The sequence below is a fragment of the Mizuhopecten yessoensis genome, unplaced genomic scaffold, assembly GCF_002113885.1.
Source record: "Mizuhopecten yessoensis strain PY_sf001 unplaced genomic scaffold, ASM211388v2 scaffold2159, whole genome shotgun sequence".
Lineage (NCBI taxonomy): Eukaryota > Metazoa > Mollusca > Bivalvia > Pectinida > Pectinidae > Mizuhopecten > Mizuhopecten yessoensis.
In genome coordinates, this window is record NW_018404407.1 from 196,339 (window position 1) to 216,078 (window position 19,740).

A 19,740-nucleotide genomic window follows, 5' to 3' on the forward strand; every position below is an offset into this window, starting at 1 on the left:
CTTAAAAACTGTTCCTTTCCTCATTGCATGTAAATTAATTATGATTTTATTTGTTTCGGATCATATGATTGAACTAAGTTATTCTTAATACATATATCATGTTTTTTTGTCGAATATCCTGCATATGTGTAAACTACTTGTTAAGGTTCAAACCTATAAAATCAAGCAAGTTAAACGGACCAGGCGTGCCAGAGGGGTCTTATAGGTGCTACCATTGTAAGGTGTCCCAGAGGGGTCTTATAGGTGCTACCATTGTAATGTGTCCCAGAGGGGTCTTAGGGGCTACCATTGTAAGGTGTCCCAGTGGGGGCTTAGGGGCTACCATTGTAAGGTCTCCCAGAGGGGTCTTGGGGGCTACACTTGCAAGGTGTCCCAGAGGGGTCTTGGGGGCTACACTTGCAAGGTGTCCCAGAGGGGTCTTGGGGGCTACACTTGCAAGGTGTCCCAGAGGGGTCTTAAGGGCTACCATTTTAAATAGTCCCAGAGGGGTCTTATAGGTGATACCATTGTAAGGTGTCCCAGTGGGGGCTTAGGGGCTACCATTGTAAGGTCTCCCAGAGGGGTCTTGGGGGCTACACTTGCAAGGTGTCCCAGAGGGGTCTTGGGGGCTACACTTGCAAGGTGTCCCAGAGGGGTCTTTGGGGCTACCATTGTAAGGTGTCCCAGAGGGGTCTTATAGGTGCTACCATTGTAAGGTGTCCCAGAGGGGTCTTGGGGGCTACCATTGTAAGGTGTCCCAGAGGGGTCTTAGGGGCTACCATTGTAAGGTGTCCCAGAGGGGTCTTATAGGGGCTACCATTGTAAGGTGTCCCAGAGGGGTCTTATAGGGGCTACCATTGTAAGGTGTCCCAGAGGGGTCTTATAGGTGCTACCATTGTAAGGTGTCCCAGAGGGGTCTTGGGGGCTACCATTGTAAGGTGTCCCAGAGGGGTCTTAGAGGTGCTACCATTGTAAGGTGCCCCAGAGGGGTTATTGGGGCTACCATTGTAAGGTGTCTCAGAGGGGTCTTATAGGGGCTATCATTGTAAGGTGTCCCAGAGGGGTCTTTGGGGCTACCATTGTAAGGTGTCCCAGAGGGGTCTTAGGGGCTACCATTATTACTTTGTAAGGTGCCCCAGAGGGGTCTTAGGGGCTACCATTGCAAGGCGTCCCAGAGGGGTCTTAGGGGCTACCATTGTAAGGTGTCCCAGAGGGGTCTTAGGGGCTGCCATTGTAAGGTGTCCCAGAGGGGTCTTAGGGGCTACCATTATTACTTTGTAAGGTGACCCAGAGGGGTCTTAGGGGCTACCATTGTAAGGTGTCCCAGAGGGGTCTTAGGGGCTACCATTGTAAGGTGTCCCGGAGGGGTCTTATAGGGGCTACCATTGTAAGATCTCATTATATCTATGCAATGATGGACTGTTTGTCAGGTTATCAATAATTTCATCATGTGGTGACTTTTTCATCAAAAGTTCATACAGAAACTTTCAAAGTATTTTACTTTCTTAACGATTGAAATAACAACTTCCAAAGGTACAACTGTAGGTCTTTTAGCCATTTTCCCCCCAAACAAGATGAGCAGGGACTCTCCTAGTTATACCCAGCGAAACCTCCCAAATGTGACATTTAATCAATTTACACCGACTGATGACCACAAAAATCTAAACAGAAACTTCTTACTTCAAAAGTGGGTATTTGTTACCTCTGACCCTATAAAATTGACCAATCACCACTAACATGTATTCATGTGTAGGACTTATGCTCCAATACCACGGTTTAAATATAGACTTAATATACTACGGAATTTGCAAGACAAAAAGTATTGTTTAAGGACAATCAACTAATGATGGACCTATAGGACAAATGGCGATTGGAACAGCCCACCATGTGATAATGTTGGGTTATAAACTAAGACAAGTATTTCAGGCATCAAATCTATGCAGAAAATTCTACACTACCTTAAGAATTCTCAGCAGACATGTGATGATGTAAAGGCAACACAGAACCATTAAGTTGTAACTTAATCCGGCACCGGAGTCCTTCCCGTAAACAGAAGAAGAAGAAAAAGAAGAAGACATGAAGCTGTGGGACAGAGGGACAATGACGAACCACCAGAAGACTGAGCACTGGCCATGGGCTCGAGTGAACCAGAACCACCAGAAGACTGAGCACTGGCCATGGGGTCGAGTGAACCAGAACACATGATGGACAATACATGGGTACCTAAAGGCGTGTTGGTGCGAGAATTTGCATCACAAAAACAAAAGAATATCTGGACAGAGCTAATACAAGGTAATTCCAGCCAAGAGAATAATTAATCATTGATCACACAGCAAGACCAGAGTAGTCCTACATCAGGTGATCATAGTGTTCAGAGGACCTGGATCTCAGCGCAGAGTCGGGGAGTACTACAATGCTTTGCCTCACACATCAGAAAAGGGAGGAATTACTAACTACGAAGAGCGACATCAAGGAAATATCTTACCGGTATCATCATATAGATTTTTTTGAAAAAAAAGGAAAAATTAAATGCTTTCTACAGATGCCTATTATACAATCACAATTGTTGTAAATTTTTGTACATATATATATTTAGAAACAAAAATGAAAAATCAACGAAACTGAAAAGCAGAACTTCAGTAGTTTGAACACAGGACCTATCTGAAGATCAGCTGACATACAAATATAACTGTGCACTGGAACTCTGAGCCTTATATCACCAGTCAGCCATCACCCTGTGCTCAGTGAACCAGAGAACCAACATTCAAACTTAAGCTACAATGATGTCCTGGAGAAGCTCAGCTGTAATAAGAAACAATGTTTCCGTAGATCATTACAACGTCACAACATCGACATCCATTATACAATTGGTGAAAGCTTGTGCTCTAAATGTGACCAAACACAATGAACCCCTCACTACTTGCAAAAACAATAATACCGCAATGAATGTAATCCTATTTGATCTACTAGCTCCGGATCCTCTTCAAGTAAATCAAGTGAAGTAAGAGTGTAAATAAACAAGCTTTGATCACAACTTCCTTCTCGCTCCACTCCCACTCAACCTAAAATATTGTCCTACACTCCCACTTCACCTTAAATATCTTCCTAAACTGCTACCTCAAAAGCGTTTTTTCTGATGATAATATCAAAACTAACAACACAATTATTTCACAGTTCAGCTGGAATTACTTTGGCACAAGTTCTGGGTCCCAGACTGGATGAGTAAGTCAAGTCATATGTTACGTTTGCTGGCCATGGTTTCGGCAAATTCCTTGATGTGCGAAGCCTTGCAGTTAGGACAGCAATCCAGGTCCATCAGATGGATATTGTTAGGATGGAGAAGACACGTCCGTCGCACTCGACCCTTGAAGGTCATTCCACAGGATCGGCACAGAACAGTCTTCATTTCCCTGTTACAGATACACTCCACTTTGAATGTCTCCATCTTCTGTAACAAAAAGTAGAAAAAAAACATTCACAAGTGAAACCATAGATAGGCTGATTAATTAAGTGTCATGAAAAATGTTGAATTTCCAGAAATGTCATTAATGTTTTATTGTGGACAAAGTATCAAAGACATCAAGAAATTTGAAAATAATTGTTGCTATTGGTCTGTTTTTAATATAATAATTTCAATGCTAACCTTCACTCACTTAAAAAGCTGCCTCTTAATTAGTGGTAACACAGATACAGCACTGACATGCAACTTCACAACTATAGTACTGTACATAGTAAAACTTAATAACATATAATATACAGGAATATGTTATTCGGTCAACAATTAATAATAACATAAACATTACCTGTAAAATATGCTTAAAAGATAGACAGTTATTTTTTTTCCTTCTATTTATTACTACTGATTTTTTAACAGAATTTCAGACTTTCAATACTTTCAAACTAGGTTTTAAACAAATCTTAACACCAACTTATCAGGCCATAGTTCCACCAATTTTCTTTCACTTATTCTGTTAAGCTTTGACAAGTTAATCAGCAATTGTACTTCAGGTTTTATTTTCAAATAGAAATTATGCTTAAATTTTGGGAAGTTTGGGCCATTATTCTTGGTTTTTTTTTCTTGTACAAACACGTCTCTTGCTTTTGTATTGTTCTGTGATATATGACTTTATTTCATTACGGGCTCTCAAAAGTCCGGTATCATAATGCCATGTATTTACACAAAATGATTCGTCATCTTCGCTCCTGTGTGTATCAGGACGGTGAGAACCTATACTACGGCACACGGGTTTGAGCCGCCATATCGATCGTGCATTACGTAATAAATATTGCCCCGTCGGCCATTTGACAAACCACTTTCCTAAATAAATAAATTATAGTGACAAACAAAATGTGTTATTTTACCATAGCAGGTGAGCCTGCTCCTGGTTTTGAAGGTGGGGAGCGGACGTATGACATGGCGTTCTTCAAGGCCTTTCCACGAGCGATTGCTGAACTCGTTTGGGTAATCGATTCGGTCCCATGACTTCTGTCATCGACATGAAACACAGGAGTTTGGACTGTTGACATCATGCTTTCTGTCATGGCGATTAAAAAAGACTAGAAATAGTCTATGTTTACTCAAGACTAAACTGTTGTCGAATTCAAGGTGTCTCCTCTTTGGTAGTTTGGTCCAAAATGACCACATGCAGTTGATGCTGTGTTTACACCACGTGACCAAGTTCAAACTCACAGTGGCATTTGGCGGGAAATATATTGCGTCCGTAGCCTACTTGTAATTCGACATGCTAAGGGCCCGAGCTTTACATTCTCCTTATGTATGTTTTTTGAGGGGAATTTACAGCAGACACAATGGGGAAAGGAAGAAAAGCAACACTAGTGAAGAATGAAAAAAAACACCTTTTCATTACATGGTCATTCTCTTATATTTTCATTATATGTGCATTTATATTAAAAAAAAATAACGAGATGGAAGTCATTGTTTACTTTCGTCTGCGATAGTCATACGGATTATAAACATTGTATATTGATGAAGACGATGGACAATGGGAGTGTCAGACGATTCGACCCAAAACTGTAATGCCCCAATTGAAGCTGTTACGCCCGAATTTTGATTCATATCGCCCCAATCATTTCGCCAAAATAAAATCCTATTTGCCCCAAATATATTGTCCCAAAAATTCAGCTCGCCTCAAATCAATGAGTTTCGTGTATGGCTTTTAACATTTAATGTGATCTGTGCATTTCCCCTTCTCAATTCGTCGTTCATCCTTTTCTGCGGGTCAGTTTACCGTGTAATAGAATTTTGGGTAGATAACGTAATTACCAAATATGACGTTACTCGCGATGTTGGTGACACCGCTGCTTCAAAACAAGCATGGCGCCCGCTAAAACTATCGCTGTATTATTCAGTTTTCAGAATTTGATATCATATTATATATCACAGAAAACGTTTCTTCCATTGCATTCATCTTATGCTAACAATGGATAGTATAACACAACATGAAGTATTCTGTTTCACCTAAACCAGGGACAGTATACCTCCCAGCCTTAACAACCCCGAAAATGTCACAATAACACGTGTAACGCGTAACATCTACGGGGTAAGACGATTCAAAGAAGTTCGCATTAAAAATGTGCAGAGTTTTAAGAACAAGATTTAAGGAAGCAGAAATGACGTCACAAATGACGTCAAAAGTTTCATTGGGATTATTGATCGCCATACTTACCAAATCTCCTCCAAACCGTCTGACATTTTATCCTCATATTGTTGAAGTTGGTCAGTACCATTTAGAAGTAGAAACCGCTAGTAACATATTGTTAGCTTACCCAGCAGGAAGGTTGGCATGAGTCTATCGTGTTGGCAGGAGGATTATTGACAGATAGATGAGATATATTTGTTATGTGTCTTTGTCGAAATTATCATACGAAGAAAATTATCTATCTGAAAAAACGTTTTCTTGTAAAACAGGCAAAATTAAAAATTCCGAAATCTGTCCAATAGCCGTTTTTGACGTAAACTGAAACTTTGAGGACGTATAATAGTAAATAACGTTGAGCAACATTTAGAGCGCCAAACATCACTGAGTAGAAATCGAGAGGTCATTTTATTATTTCGAGTTATTAAGTCAATACTTATAAACAGAATTAAAGAAATACAGTAAAAACAACATATATCTGACGGTGATACTTCTTCTCTGTTGACGTATGTATCAGCAAAAATATAAAAATGGTACAACCGACTTGTTCTGTAACGATTAAAACGATCTATTTACATTCTGTATGCTTAGACCCATCGACAAAAATTACATTCATAAATGCATAACACAGGTGTTCATAGAATCTCAGCACGTGGGAACTGATAGTAACCTGACCACACTGCGTAGTAATACACTACAAAAACTACTCACTCGGAACGACCGACCTAGATGCTTAATTCTTACATCTTAAAATATTATTGAACTGTGCTTTGTGAAATATCCACGTATTCACGTGTCCTGTGCTACAAATAAACATTGAATAAGGAACTACATTTTGTTCTGTTATTGTTGTTGACGGTTGCTAAGATCTCTCACGATAGTGTCACATTTCCCCGCGAAAAAACACTGTTCTCGCCACTGCGTTGCACCCGTGTATAAGCAGGAACAAACCCCGTTTATTTGTTTTGTTCGGTGTTATATCGATCCACTGAAAGGATTCGTCAATGTAAATATAAGGAATGATATTTATTTTTTCAACATTTATGAGGTAATAACAACAATGGGATTATGGACATATTGAATGAATCGCGTTAGCGATTCATGTAAAATATGTCCAAAAACCCATTGTTGTTATGACCTCATAAATGTTGAAAAAATAAAAATCATTCCTTAATTAAAAAAACAAAAACATCCCACAACCCAGATCTGTCTTCTTCTAATCCCGGCCAACTTTTAACCTTTATTTATTTCACAACAATTATAAAAATAGTATATCAGCTCATGTTGATTATTTTTTCCTTGACAGCACGGTAGTATACAATGGGGCCATACAAAATAATGTAAAATATGACAAAACATCTAAAAAGCGACGTCATATATGATAAAAACGCCGTCATATATGATAAAAACGACGTCATATATGATAAAAATGTGTCACCAACATCGCTCGTAACGTCAAAATTATTTTAACAATGGAGTTGATTTGAACACAATTTGTGGCGTGTTTTAACTTTTCACCTTACACTTTTAAACGTTATTTATTGATCGGCATAATTAAAAAAATGTTGGTTAAAGGTTATGTTTCAATAAGATGTCAGTTACATAAACAAAGGTGTTTCTCATGACCTATTGTGTCGAACATCGGTTATTACCCTAATACTACTGACACTAAGTAAATACTGCTTTGTTAAATAAGCTGTGGGCTGACACTAATGGAATAAACAAGTTAATGACGTACACACACTGAGTATTCAGATACCATTGTGTCATTATAAGTCCTGACTTGTTCCTATTGCTTTAATTATTTAAATGCAAATACATGTATTCCAGAAAATAAAAGACATTATATATATATGCCATTGCCCGCTGCGACTGCCCGTGGTATAGTGATATACGTATTTTACATGTTTCTATAAGATGTAGGTGAAGCGTTCAATTATAACCCGTAAAATGTTGCTTACTCCACCGATCTGCCAACATAATCTTCAGTCTTTTGTCCAAAGACTTTTTGCCCTTTATCATTTACATTACTAGACCATATAATCAAGTGGTCATTTTACGATTAAAGATTAGGCCAATTTCCCCGTAAAGTTTTTTGACTCGGCATTTGAAAGATTGCTCAAATGTTTTAGAGGTCGGTTTGAACACATGCGGACTCAGTCAGTTTCGGCCAGTTTGAGCATGAAAGAGATTTCCTAAGCGCACCCCTCTTGCGGTTTTTTAAGTGCACAGTGCGCTTATTAGGTGCAATGCGGTAATGTATTGTAGACGACAAAATAAACATTGTATTTTAATATAGGCGTAAAATTAATGTAAACGAATAGTAGTTAAACAATGTATATGAATTAATGGCGAAGGCGTATAATTAAACAATATTAATATTAAACATAATATTAAACATAATATTAAACAATATTAATGTAGCTATATATAATTATAGGCGTACAGCCAAACAAGATATCACCTCGACACCCCAGGGCTAGCTCCCTTCGTACAGAACGTAATTGCTCGTAACCTCTGGAATTTCGATGGTGGCAATTAAGGTGTGGAGTTTTAACCAATCTATATCAGTCTGGGGTTACCATAGATCCGTCGAACGTTTTAATCTCGTAAGCGAATTATTTGTTTATATTCTCTCGGGTAAGTATGACTGCGAAAAATTGTTAATTTACAATATTCCTGGCAATGGTGTAGCTCAAATGTTAAGCAAATGAAAATGGTTTGGATGAAGACGTTTCCGGGTGGTGAGTGGACATTCTCTTACTCATCATTACACCCGTCAGGACTGGTCAAAACAACCCATCCATCATCTATCAGGATGTCCAGTTCTGGTTAGATGACGTAGACGGTGACGTACTTCAGTCGACATGAACTCGCTAGTGGGCTGCAGACTAACGTTATAAATACAGAAAACACCCGACTTCACCACCAGTTAAACGCCCGTGTCCAAAACAACCAGATCTCTACAAGTCACTACTGACACAGACAGTAAGTGGTGAACCTTTTGTGTTAAATGTACCTGTTCTTATCATCCAATATAGGTATATTATGTGGTTTAATGTTTAGATTGAGTCACGTAAATGTATATATACCAGACTTATCAGCCAATATAGGTATATTATGTGGTTTAATGTTTAGATTGAGTCACGTAAATGTATATATACCAGAATTATCTCTAGACTTCCTGGTCGAAGAATTGCACGAATTTCACAAATCGGACATATAAATCAAGAAGGGTTTATATGTCCGAATCCGTTTAAATATGAATTATATTCGTCATTTTTATGAAACCAATATGATATATTTAAACTAAATGCAACTGTTACATAGAGTATGTGTTTTAGAACGACATTATTTAACGGAAATGTGTAATTGTGGAGGAATAACAAACCAAATACAGCTCTTTTGTAATTTTTGCGTTTCCTCAATTCATATGTTCAAGTGATATTGAAATGTTAGAAATAACAGTAAATAGCGATAAGTAAACTCGTGCAGTTGTCGCAAAATACGATTATAACTTATTTGACGTCGATTTTAACCTCGCTTATATAGTTGCGTTCTTACGTTATAATGACATATGAAGTACTTGTATAAAAAAAATTGAGTCGGTATCAGAACCACAGGAGCCTGAAATAAAGAAAAAAATAACATAACAGTAATACAAAAAAAACCCACCTATATTATGCTTAAAATAGTTGTTTTGTTTTGTATTACTATTATAATGAATTATTGACAGAATTCCAGACTCCTATGTCAGAACCTACTAGATAACAAGGTGGAATTTTATAACATGAACTTTTTCCTTTCCAGCAAGATGAGGGTCCTACTTACCGTGGCCGCATTGTGTGTAGTAGCCATAGCGGTGACCGCTAGACCTAACGGTCAAGGCGGGAGCCGACAGGAAGCAAGACGTAAGTATATATTTGTTTGAACAGTATACTCATCATCCTCGAAACGCCACTCACTCACGTGCTCTGCACTCCTGGAATATGTCATGACAAAATAGAAATGCGTATTATACAAGTAGATTAGGTTGATCCTTCGATGTTCATCAAAATAATCGTGCGGCAGCATAACGGTAAAATTGACTAGCTTTGAAGTCGGATGTCGCTCATTTGTAACCTCCAAAGGACAAGTATCAGCCAAGTGAATGGTCAATTTGTTTTATACACAAAGCCAATCAAATCGCAAACTTCGTCCTTTCAGGATTGTCCTAACATATTACAGAGGTGTAGAGAACAAAGTGAGCCTAGTCTTGGAGTATCGATACATGTATTTCACAAATTTTTCAAAAATTGTTTTTTTCAAGATTTAAAGATTTCAAAATTTATAAAGATGTGAGATTTTCAAGATTTCAATATAAATGACGAAATGCTTTACGGATAGCACGCCGTCCATCCGAAACTCTGCTACGAGTTCATTTTCCCAAAATTGATTCATGGATGTATGAATTAGTGACACTCAATTCCAGTTATTATATTCTTATCATGCATGTAAGCAGAGACATATAAAGTATATACGTCTCTGATGTAAGACTTTTACATCAGTGTACTTCAGTAGTGAAATATTCCTTTTACGGACTTTGATAAGTAAATTCTTAATACTAAAACGAACTCCAGATATATAGATCTGTTACCATAGCTTATACTTAGAAATATCTATATTTACAGTAGTCTTAATAATAGAAATATCTTTCATCCGTTAACAAAATGTCAGTTGAACATTTGACTCTATTCAGTGTGAAAGTGAACCCCAATCTACTTATTCCACATTTTTAAAACTTAAAGCTTGTTTTCAAATTCCCTTATAAAAAAATGCTTTTGGTTTTGCCGTACTTTTAAAATGATGTTCCGGATGTTACAGGAAATCGATGCCGATACGATCGATCAGTGGCGTGGGATCGGACAGCGTGCAATGTGGACGGGGCCGATCTGGATGTCGCCATGGCAACCAGAACCTCTCCGCTGTTGTCTGGAGCAGAAGGATGCGATGCCACAAAAACTGAGGAAGTGAAATGTAGTGAGATCGACGAACGAATAGCGCGACAAGAAAGAATGGAAGAAAGGAAAGAGATGAAGAAGTTGCATAGGGAAAATGGTTGTAAATACGACTTTTGGACAGCCGAATGGAACAAAACGGCATGCGAGGAAGTTGGTGCCGATCTGTCCCAAGCCAGGGGAACAGTTACCATGACGCTAGTCTCCCAGGGTCAGCAGGAATGTCCCCTGGTCAAGGTCAAGCCCGTTTCCTGCAACAGATTCGAGAAGTGGTCATACTGGAAAAAACAGCTCATGGAATTGAAGAAGAAAATAAAGGAAATGAAGCACGAGAAGATTGCGTCTAAACGACAGGAAAAACAGTCGACCACAGAGCAGACGGCCACAGAACAGCAAACCACAGAACAGTCAACATAAAAACAGCTGGGCTCATTGGCAACTAAATAACTTACAAACGGAAATTATGACTGTGCTTATTGGTGACTCTGCCTGAAACTGAGTTACCGTGGAGATTTCGTGAAGGTTTCTAATGAAGATTTTACTCGCTCCTCAAACTTTACATGACTTGGTAAATGAAATTACATCAAATTACCAACATTCATGTTTTGAGGAACATTTCGCAAGACTAGGTTATATTGTTAAAAAGATACTCGTACTAAATTACCTACCGTGAATACAAGTAATTACAATACATACAAATATGTATTAATGACAATAAAAATATATTAAAGAACATAAAGAAACAACAACAGATAATTATAGTCTTCTTTAAACTGCCAGTTTCCCCTGTATTGTCTGTCTATGAAATCCATAGATAACTATATATTTTGTCTCGTTTTTGTAACTCACCTTGTCGACGTCATACCATTAGTCTTCGACTACTATTATACATTGTTTTGTTTGAAATAAAAAAAAAAATAATAATTCCTGTGCTCATTTTCATGAATGCCTGCTTGATACCAGAACCCATTGCTGTGTTTTTCTCCGTCATCTTGATGATAGATTTTGGACCCACTGAGAGACTGAGGAACAAAACACAATAACTATTTTATACAGGAAGAGAAGATAAATCCTGTGTCATCTTTTAACCACCAAAGACTCTACAAACCCAAATAAAATATACTAGAACTGTCACAATGAGGATAACTAATCCCCCACAGATGCACAGGTGCTCGGGTTCTGGAATATATGTGATATATAGAGAATAATACATGTCTTTTTCCATATCACACCCAGTAGCAACCCGAGACTCCAATATCAGCCAGAGGCGGCTGGTATTGGAGTCTCGGGTTGATACTGGGTTAGATATCGAAAAAGGCATGTTTTATTCTGTTTATTACATACTTCCTAATAAAATACGGTTATATCTACTTTCTTATGATCTATTTTTCTTTTGAAATATTGAAAAACGAAAAATTTCCAAAAGGGGTGTGATACGGGTTTTGCGGGCTGATACGGAGAGGGCTGATATGGGTTAGAGCAATTGTGTCGTATCGTATACCAAAAAACCCGTAGTAAGTATGTAATGAATTATCGCACCCCACTAGATATCGCACCCCCTTATATTATGATTTATTAGTATAAGGGGGTGCGATAATATATCACATCAGAATCTATAGTTCTTTCCTTAAAACAGTCGAGATCATTCGTTAAGAAACATCACAGACACTGATTTATAATACATCAGAATCTCTAGTTCTCTCCTTAAAACAGTCGAAATCTTTTGTTAAGAAACATCACAGAAACTGATTTATAATACATCAGAATCTATAGTTCTTTCCTTAAAACAGTCGAAATCCTTCGTTAAGAAACATCACAGAAACTGATTTATAATACATCAGAATCTATAGTTCTTTCCTTAAAACAGTCGAAATCCTTCGTTAAGAAACATCACAGAAACTGATTTATAATACATCAGAATCTATAGTTCTTTCCTTAAAACAGTCGAAATCCTTCGTTAAGAAACATCACAGAAACTGATTTATAATACATCAGAATCTATAGTTCTTTCCTTAAAACAGTCGAAATCCTTCGTTAAGAAACATCACAGAAACTGATTTATAATACATCAGAATCTATAGTTCTTTCCTTAAAACAGTCGAAATCCTTCGTTAAGAAACATCACAGAAACTGATTTATAATACATCAGAATCTATAGTTCTTTCCTTAAAACAGTCGAAATCCTTCGTTAAGAAACATCACAGAAACTGATTTATAATACATCAGAATCTATAGTTCTTTCCTTAAAACAGTCGAAATCCTTCGTTAAGAAACATCACAGAAACTGATTTATAATACATCAGAATCTATAGTTCTTTCCTTAAAACAGTCGAAATCCTTCGTTAAGAAACATCACAGAAACTGATTTATAATACATCAGAATCTATAGTTCTTTCCTTAAAACAGTCGAAATCCTTCGTTAAGAAACATCACAGAAATTGATTTATAATACATCAGAATCTATAGTTCTTTCCTTAAAACAGTCGAAATCCTTCGTTAAGAAACATCACAGAAACTGATTTATAATACATCAGAATCTATAGTTCTTTTCCTTAAAGTTAGTTTATTATACTTTCATTTGCAACAGGGGTTATATCAAAGCAGAAATTTACATATAAAGTTTTAACCATGAACAGTCTCAAACAATCATTTAAGTGTTGATACATAGGACATGTACACAACTGTATTAAGTATAGTTGTGATGGTTTGATATTAACAGAAATATAATGTATTGTAACTCTGTAATAGTGAACAACAAAGACCTGATTCTAACAACCAACCTACCCATCAGCTTAAGGCTATTTCATGATGTTAGGACCAAGTTCTTGGAGAAAATTAAACATTTTCTATTCAGAACTTTAAACAAATTTATTTTCTGATCCTGTCAAATAATGTAAACTTGATCAGTTCAGTCTTGGGTGTGGCCTCATTTGTAGACAGAGGGTTTCAATGAGAAAACTTCATACTTTCCCACTTTGCTTCCCCCAGACAAAATTGATTTTGATTTCTGATCTTGATGGTTTTACATCCGCTATTAGAGACAAAACAGCTAAGCTATGTTATATTTCTGGGTATGGAATAGATTTTTGGAATTGCCATCATGGCCAGGGGAGTTAATATTAAGAAACATTGTATGCTGTCTCTAAACCTACACACAAAGCTCTGTTATTTCTACCTATTAGGAAGATTTTTCATAATTGCCCTTTCAGGCTGGCCCCTCAGCTGTTGTGTGGGTGGGACATGAACTCCTCTTATCCTTATAATACTTCATATCTTATTAATTTTAAATATGTTCCGTGGTTTCAGAAAAGTCTATAATACGAAATGTTTACAAGCGATGGATGAAAAACTGATGAGAATGTTCAGGTGAGCTGAAATGTATGAAATATACATGACTTATAAGAAACATACTTGAATTGTCCTATTGAGACTTTAGTGAGATTGACTACCAGATGGACGGCCAGAAACAGTATATGTTACAGTCAAACACTCACAGCTGATGGAACAAATCCCAGACTTGAGCAAGGCAAGTGCTACAAGATATTGTAAAGGTCCTAAGGAGGGGAGGGCCCATTGATCTAAGAATCTACCTCCTAACAACATGAAATTCCAGGCGACACTTTTTGAAATTTGAAATAAAACAAACTTTACAGAACTAGCTGTATAAAAGGCTATGCTGACAGAACTAACTGTATAAAAGACTATGCTGACAGAACAAGCTGTATAAAAGGCTATGCTGACAGAACTAGCTGTATAAAAGACTATGCTGTCAGAAGTAGCTGTATAAAAGACTATGCTGACAGAAGTAGCTATATAAAAGACTATGCTGACAGAACTAGCTGTATAAAAGACTATGCAGAACTAGCTGTATAAAAGACTATGCAGAACTAGTTGTATAAAAGACTATGCTGACAGAACTAGCTGGATAAAAGACTATGCAGAACTAGCTGTATAAAAGACTATGCTGTCAGAAGTAGCTGTATAAAAGACTATGCTGACAGAAGTAGCCATATAAAAGACTATGCTGACAGAACTAGCTGTATAAAAGACCATGCTGACAGAAGTAGCTGTATAAAAGACGATGCTGACAGAACTAGCTGTATAAAAGTCTATGCAGAACTAGCTGTATAAAAGACTATGCTGACAGAAGTAGCCATATAAAAGACTATGCTGACAGAACTAGCTGTATAAAAGACTATGCAGAACTAGCTGTATAAAAGACTATGCTGACAGAACTAGCTGTATAAAAGACTATGCTGACATAACTAGCTGTATAAAAGACTATGCCGACAGAACTAGCTGTATAAAAGACTATGCTGACAGAACTGAAATAAAGGTACTATTTTATATCACTGACTAATCAGGGCCTATTATTATACCTCGTCTATATAACAGCGTGTCTGGTTGGATTTTAATGATCACATGATGAGGAAATAAAATATTGTGTTTCCTTCTTGTACTTGAGTTTCCTCAGTCACATTTCTTTATTCAAAGCGTCACTAGAAAAATTATCAAGAGGTACCACACCAGAGTTCTGAGTGCCTGCAGAGGCTGAGTACAACAATGGTGCACAAGCCTGATCACCTGACCTGTTGTTCTATTTTGGTATAAAATATTCATTGCCATGTTTGGAGGGAAACAGGATTCTATGTTTCCCAGAAAAACCATGTTTCTCTCCAATTTATCTCTTTGAAACATAATTCATATTGGGGAAACAAATAATCCTGTTTTCCTACAAGGGCAATAGCTGTGTAATTAAATTTCTATTTTGAACTACAATATTATTAGACAAGAGCAAAAACAAAGCAAAAATGAGAGAAAGAAGAAAAAGAATAATTTGCAATTTATTTTTTGTAAATAGTATACATCTCCAAAATACAGCAAAATTGGAACATCACAAAAAGAGTAGGACCTGTACTACTGGCATAGAAACACACTGACCATGTCCAGTCTGTGGCTTGTTATAGTCACTCAAAGTTTATTAGTACAACTGTCAGATCAGTAAGTTCAACTACTCATGATCTGTTCAAAGAAAGCTTTACCCTGAAGTCTGGAACATATCATTCTCTATTAAATCCATCAGTTTCTGTTTCATTGCTAAACATGCCAAAAAACATCCTGCATGAATAAAATTTGTTTTTGAAAACAGGCATGCTCAAATTTATAGTTCATTGGTGTGATTTTACCTGCTATATTTTTGGGAGGCAAATAGTATGAAATTTGTATTGCCATGAACAAAACGTGTTGGATTTGAACAGCATAGTAAAGGGGTAATTTCGACATTAACAGTAACTCTCAAAAATACAGGTCATTGGGTGTTTTTCAGTTCCAGAATATGTCATATTTTGTGGTCCAAGGGACATAACTCCAGCCAGTCACCCCACATAATAGAAAACACATTAGGAAAACTATTATAGGTCTTCTTCATTTAATGGACAGCAAAGAAAGTGCCACTTAACTGAATACCATATTTAATTATCTAATAAATGTATTTAATAATTACACATGACTGAAAACCATCATACTAATAATTTGGCCTGTGCGAGCCTGTTCTAATGTGAACAAGGTTACATTTCTTCATTTAAAAGCTCTATACCATAAAATCTCCTTTTGAATATTCCAGCTTGAATAAACCAATTTTAGTCTATCGAAAAATGGATTGAATAATAATTGCTAATAAGACATTAACAGGACTTTGTCAGATCAAGTGATAGTTTAGACTCTAGCAGAATTAGACTTTATAGTCAGCATATTGTGTCCACCAAACTTTTAACTGACAAACATTCTGCAACTATTCTTATCAGCTTTATACAAGTGTTACCGGTATACTTCCTCAATTAGAAATAATGTGAACATTTCTCAACTTTAAGAACATCCTCAATTTTCAAAGGTTAAGTTTATTTGAAGATTCCTCTATTGCTGAATGAAGTAACTAATTAATTTTGTTTAAAAAAATCATTTTTTTGACTTAAAACAATGAATGAATTGCAGAAAAATTCCAGAAAAATTTGAAAGGGATGTTGATATATAAGAATGTTAAAGATATGAATGCTCTAAATATCATGAGTTAATTAGATTTTGTTCATGGTACACAACCCACTTAAGGTCCGTTATAACATTCTTGTAAATAAGCTTGGGAGAATGCGTGAACAGACGTGTTCAGAGATATTTATACAGTGTTTAATATTAATACTACAATAAAAATGAAGTACATACATGTATCAGTGTGTTTTAATCAAACTAAATATTGTTAAGATGTACTGGGAATTTACAATCCAATGAATTTTTCTGACTCCATTGATAATGAGAAAAGTACATCTTGCATACTAGACCGAGATATCCGCATATCTGGCACCACCGGAAAATTCTATCCGACCCACGGGTCGGGATCGCTTACACGCGCAGGCTGGCGGGGGGATTATAGTAACCTTTCAGGATCACGCTATTGTTTGTGACGCCATTCTATGATGTTTTGGGGTGAGTCAGGGCTTTACCGAGGGTCTTTTAATATTTGAACCCGAGGGTTTGAATTACCTTATCCTTACCTCACATCAGGGATGGATTATATTTCTTGCTTTTTACCTAAAACACGTAAAAACAGCTGATCTTCTAGTAGAGTTGTAAACTGTTCGCACATTTCTCATTTGCATATGCAGCACGGATGGCAATTGATAATGACGTCAATGACCCCAACCTTATTTAATAAACGAACAACTGTGGTCCGACCGGTTCAACCGTTTTAAACGTCCCTGGTGTATGGTACACTAGAGCTCAAATCTCCTCGGTTTTATTCTTCTTTTCAGACATAAAAATTAAAACAAAAACAATCACATTAAGTCATGCTAACAGAAAGTGCAATTCAATGCACTACACAGTAGATCTGTACAACAACAACCTGTCATAGGATACAACAGGATATAGCAAATTATTAACAGGAATTCTTAAAAGCTCTAAGCCTGTTTTCCTCATATACTGTATGTATGTTATAAATGGGCTGGCTTACAGAACAAGAGGCCCAGAGGGCCTGTATCGCTCACCTAGATTTTGATGTCCAGCAATGGTATACAAGAGGCCCAGAGGGCCTGTATCGCTCACCTGGATACCTAATCAATCATGGCAAACTATTCTCCAAATGAGATCGAGGGAATATGCCAGACCCCTAGGCCAATCCTTGTAGCATAGCTACATTAGATTTTTCATGCCCAGCAATTTTATGTATGGTTATGGGGTGGGGATCTTAACTGTTTCCAAGCTTTGACTCAGAAACTAGGTCCCTAGGGTTGTGGCCAGACCCCAGGATCAATTCTAATATCGTGACTGCATTTGTCTCTTTTTGCCCAGCATTTGTATATATAGTTTTGGGGTGGAGATCTCAACCATTTCAAAGTTATGACCCAGAGGTTAAGTCTGCAAGGGTGGGGCAGACCCTGGGGTCAATTCTAATATCATGACTGCATTCGTCTCTTTATGCCCAACAATTGTATATATAGGTTTTGGGTGGGGATATTAACCATTTCAAAGTTATGACCCAGGGGTTAAGTCTCCAAGATTGGGGCAGTCCCCAAGGCCAACCTGGAAGCATATGTGCAATCATCTCTTTATACTCAGCAATTGTATATATACGGTTATAGGGTGGGGCTCTCAACTGTTTCCAAGCTGTGACTAAGAAACTAGGTCCCTAGGGGTTCGGTCAGACCCCAGGGTCTATTCTGATATCATGATTGCATTCGTCTCTTTATGCCCAGCATTTGTATATATAGTTTTGGGGTGGAGATCTCAACCATTTCAAAGTTATGACCCAGAGGTTAAGTCTGCAAGGCTGGGGCAGACCCTGGGGTCAATTCTAATATCATGACTGCATTCGTCTCTTTATGCCCAACAATTGTATATATAGGTTTTGGGTGGGGATATTAACCATTTCAAAGTTATGACCCAGGGGTTAAGTCTCCAAGATTGGGGCAGTCCCCAAGGCCAACCTGGAAGCATATGCGCAATCATCTCTTTATACTCAGCAATTGTATATATACGGTTATAGGGTGGGGCTCTCAACTGTTTCCAAGCTGTGACTAAGAAACTAGGTCCCTAGGGGTTCGGTCAGACCCCAGGGTCTATTCTGATATCATGATTGCATTCGTCTCTTTATGCCCAGCATTTGTATATATAGTTTTGGGGTGGGGATCTCAACCGTTTTAAAGTTATGGCCCAGGGACTATGTCTCCAAGGGTGGGGCCAGACCCTAGGGACATCCTGGAAGCAAATGTGCATTCTTCTCTTTATACTCAGCAATTGTATATATGGTTATATGGTGGGGATCTCAACCATTTCCAAGTAATACATTTTATTGGCCCCACCTCTTAGCCCGGGGGGTCAGCCACACCATTTGTACAATTTTAAATCCCTGCCTCCCAGGGATGCTTTTGATAAAATATGATGGATATCCAGTCCACAGTTCTACAGAAGAAGTCGTTTGTAGCAATATAACCAAACTGCCCCCTTTTGGCCCCGCCCCTTAGTCCCCTGGGGAGTCAGTCCCACCATTTGTACAATTTTTAATCACCACCCCCTAGGGATGCTTCCAGTCAAATATGGTTGATATCCACTTCTCAGTTCCAGAGAAGAAGTCACTTAAAGCAGTATAGCCAAATACCCTTTTTGGCCCTGCCCCCCAGCCCCCTGGGGGGGGGGGGTTCAGCCACACCATTTGTACAATTCTAAATCCCCACCACCTAGGGATGCTTCCAGTCAAATTTAGTTTAATTCCAACTGGTGGTTAAGAAGAAGTCGTTTAAAGAAATTGTTGACGTATGGACGGACGGACGGACAGACGGATGGACCAGGTGAGCTAATAAATGGCTATGGGTTGGGATCTCCACCATTTCAAAGTAATGACCCAAGAATTAAGTCCCCAGGGTCAATATTAATATCATGATTGTATTCGTCTCCTAATGCGAAGCAATGTTACATATATGGTTTTAGGGTTGGGATCTCAACCATTTCAAAGTTATGATGCAAGAATTAAGTCCCTAGGGTAGGGGCCAGACCCAAGAGTCATTTCTTATATCAATGTACAATTTTGAATCCTCACCAACCAAATATGATTGATTTCC

At 37.7% G+C, this 19,740-nt stretch overlaps 2 protein-coding genes across 2 annotated transcripts; one reads left to right on the forward strand and one right to left on the reverse strand.

Moving 5' to 3' along the window:
• Window positions 1–1,108: 1,108 nt before the first annotated feature.
• LOC110445274 (uncharacterized protein CG13380-like) lies at window positions 1,109–4,635 on the reverse strand. Its single transcript, XM_021489796.1, has 2 exons — window positions 4,342–4,635; window positions 1,109–3,427 (listed from the first exon to the last, which is right to left on the reverse strand). The coding sequence occupies exons 1-2, from the start codon at window positions 4,519–4,521 to the stop codon at window positions 3,212–3,214; spliced, it is 396 nt and encodes a 131-aa protein (XP_021345471.1). The 5' UTR covers window positions 4,522–4,635; the 3' UTR covers window positions 1,109–3,211.
• A 3,889-nt stretch (window positions 4,636–8,524) lies between these two features.
• LOC110445269 lies at window positions 8,525–11,280 on the forward strand. The gene is made up of 3 exons (XM_021489790.1): window positions 8,525–8,624; window positions 9,447–9,547; window positions 10,500–11,280. The coding sequence occupies exons 2-3, from the start codon at window positions 9,451–9,453 to the stop codon at window positions 11,048–11,050; spliced, it is 648 nt and encodes a 215-aa protein (XP_021345465.1). The 5' UTR covers window positions 8,525–8,624; window positions 9,447–9,450; the 3' UTR covers window positions 11,051–11,280.
• The last annotated feature ends 8,460 nt before the right edge of the window (window positions 11,281–19,740 follow it).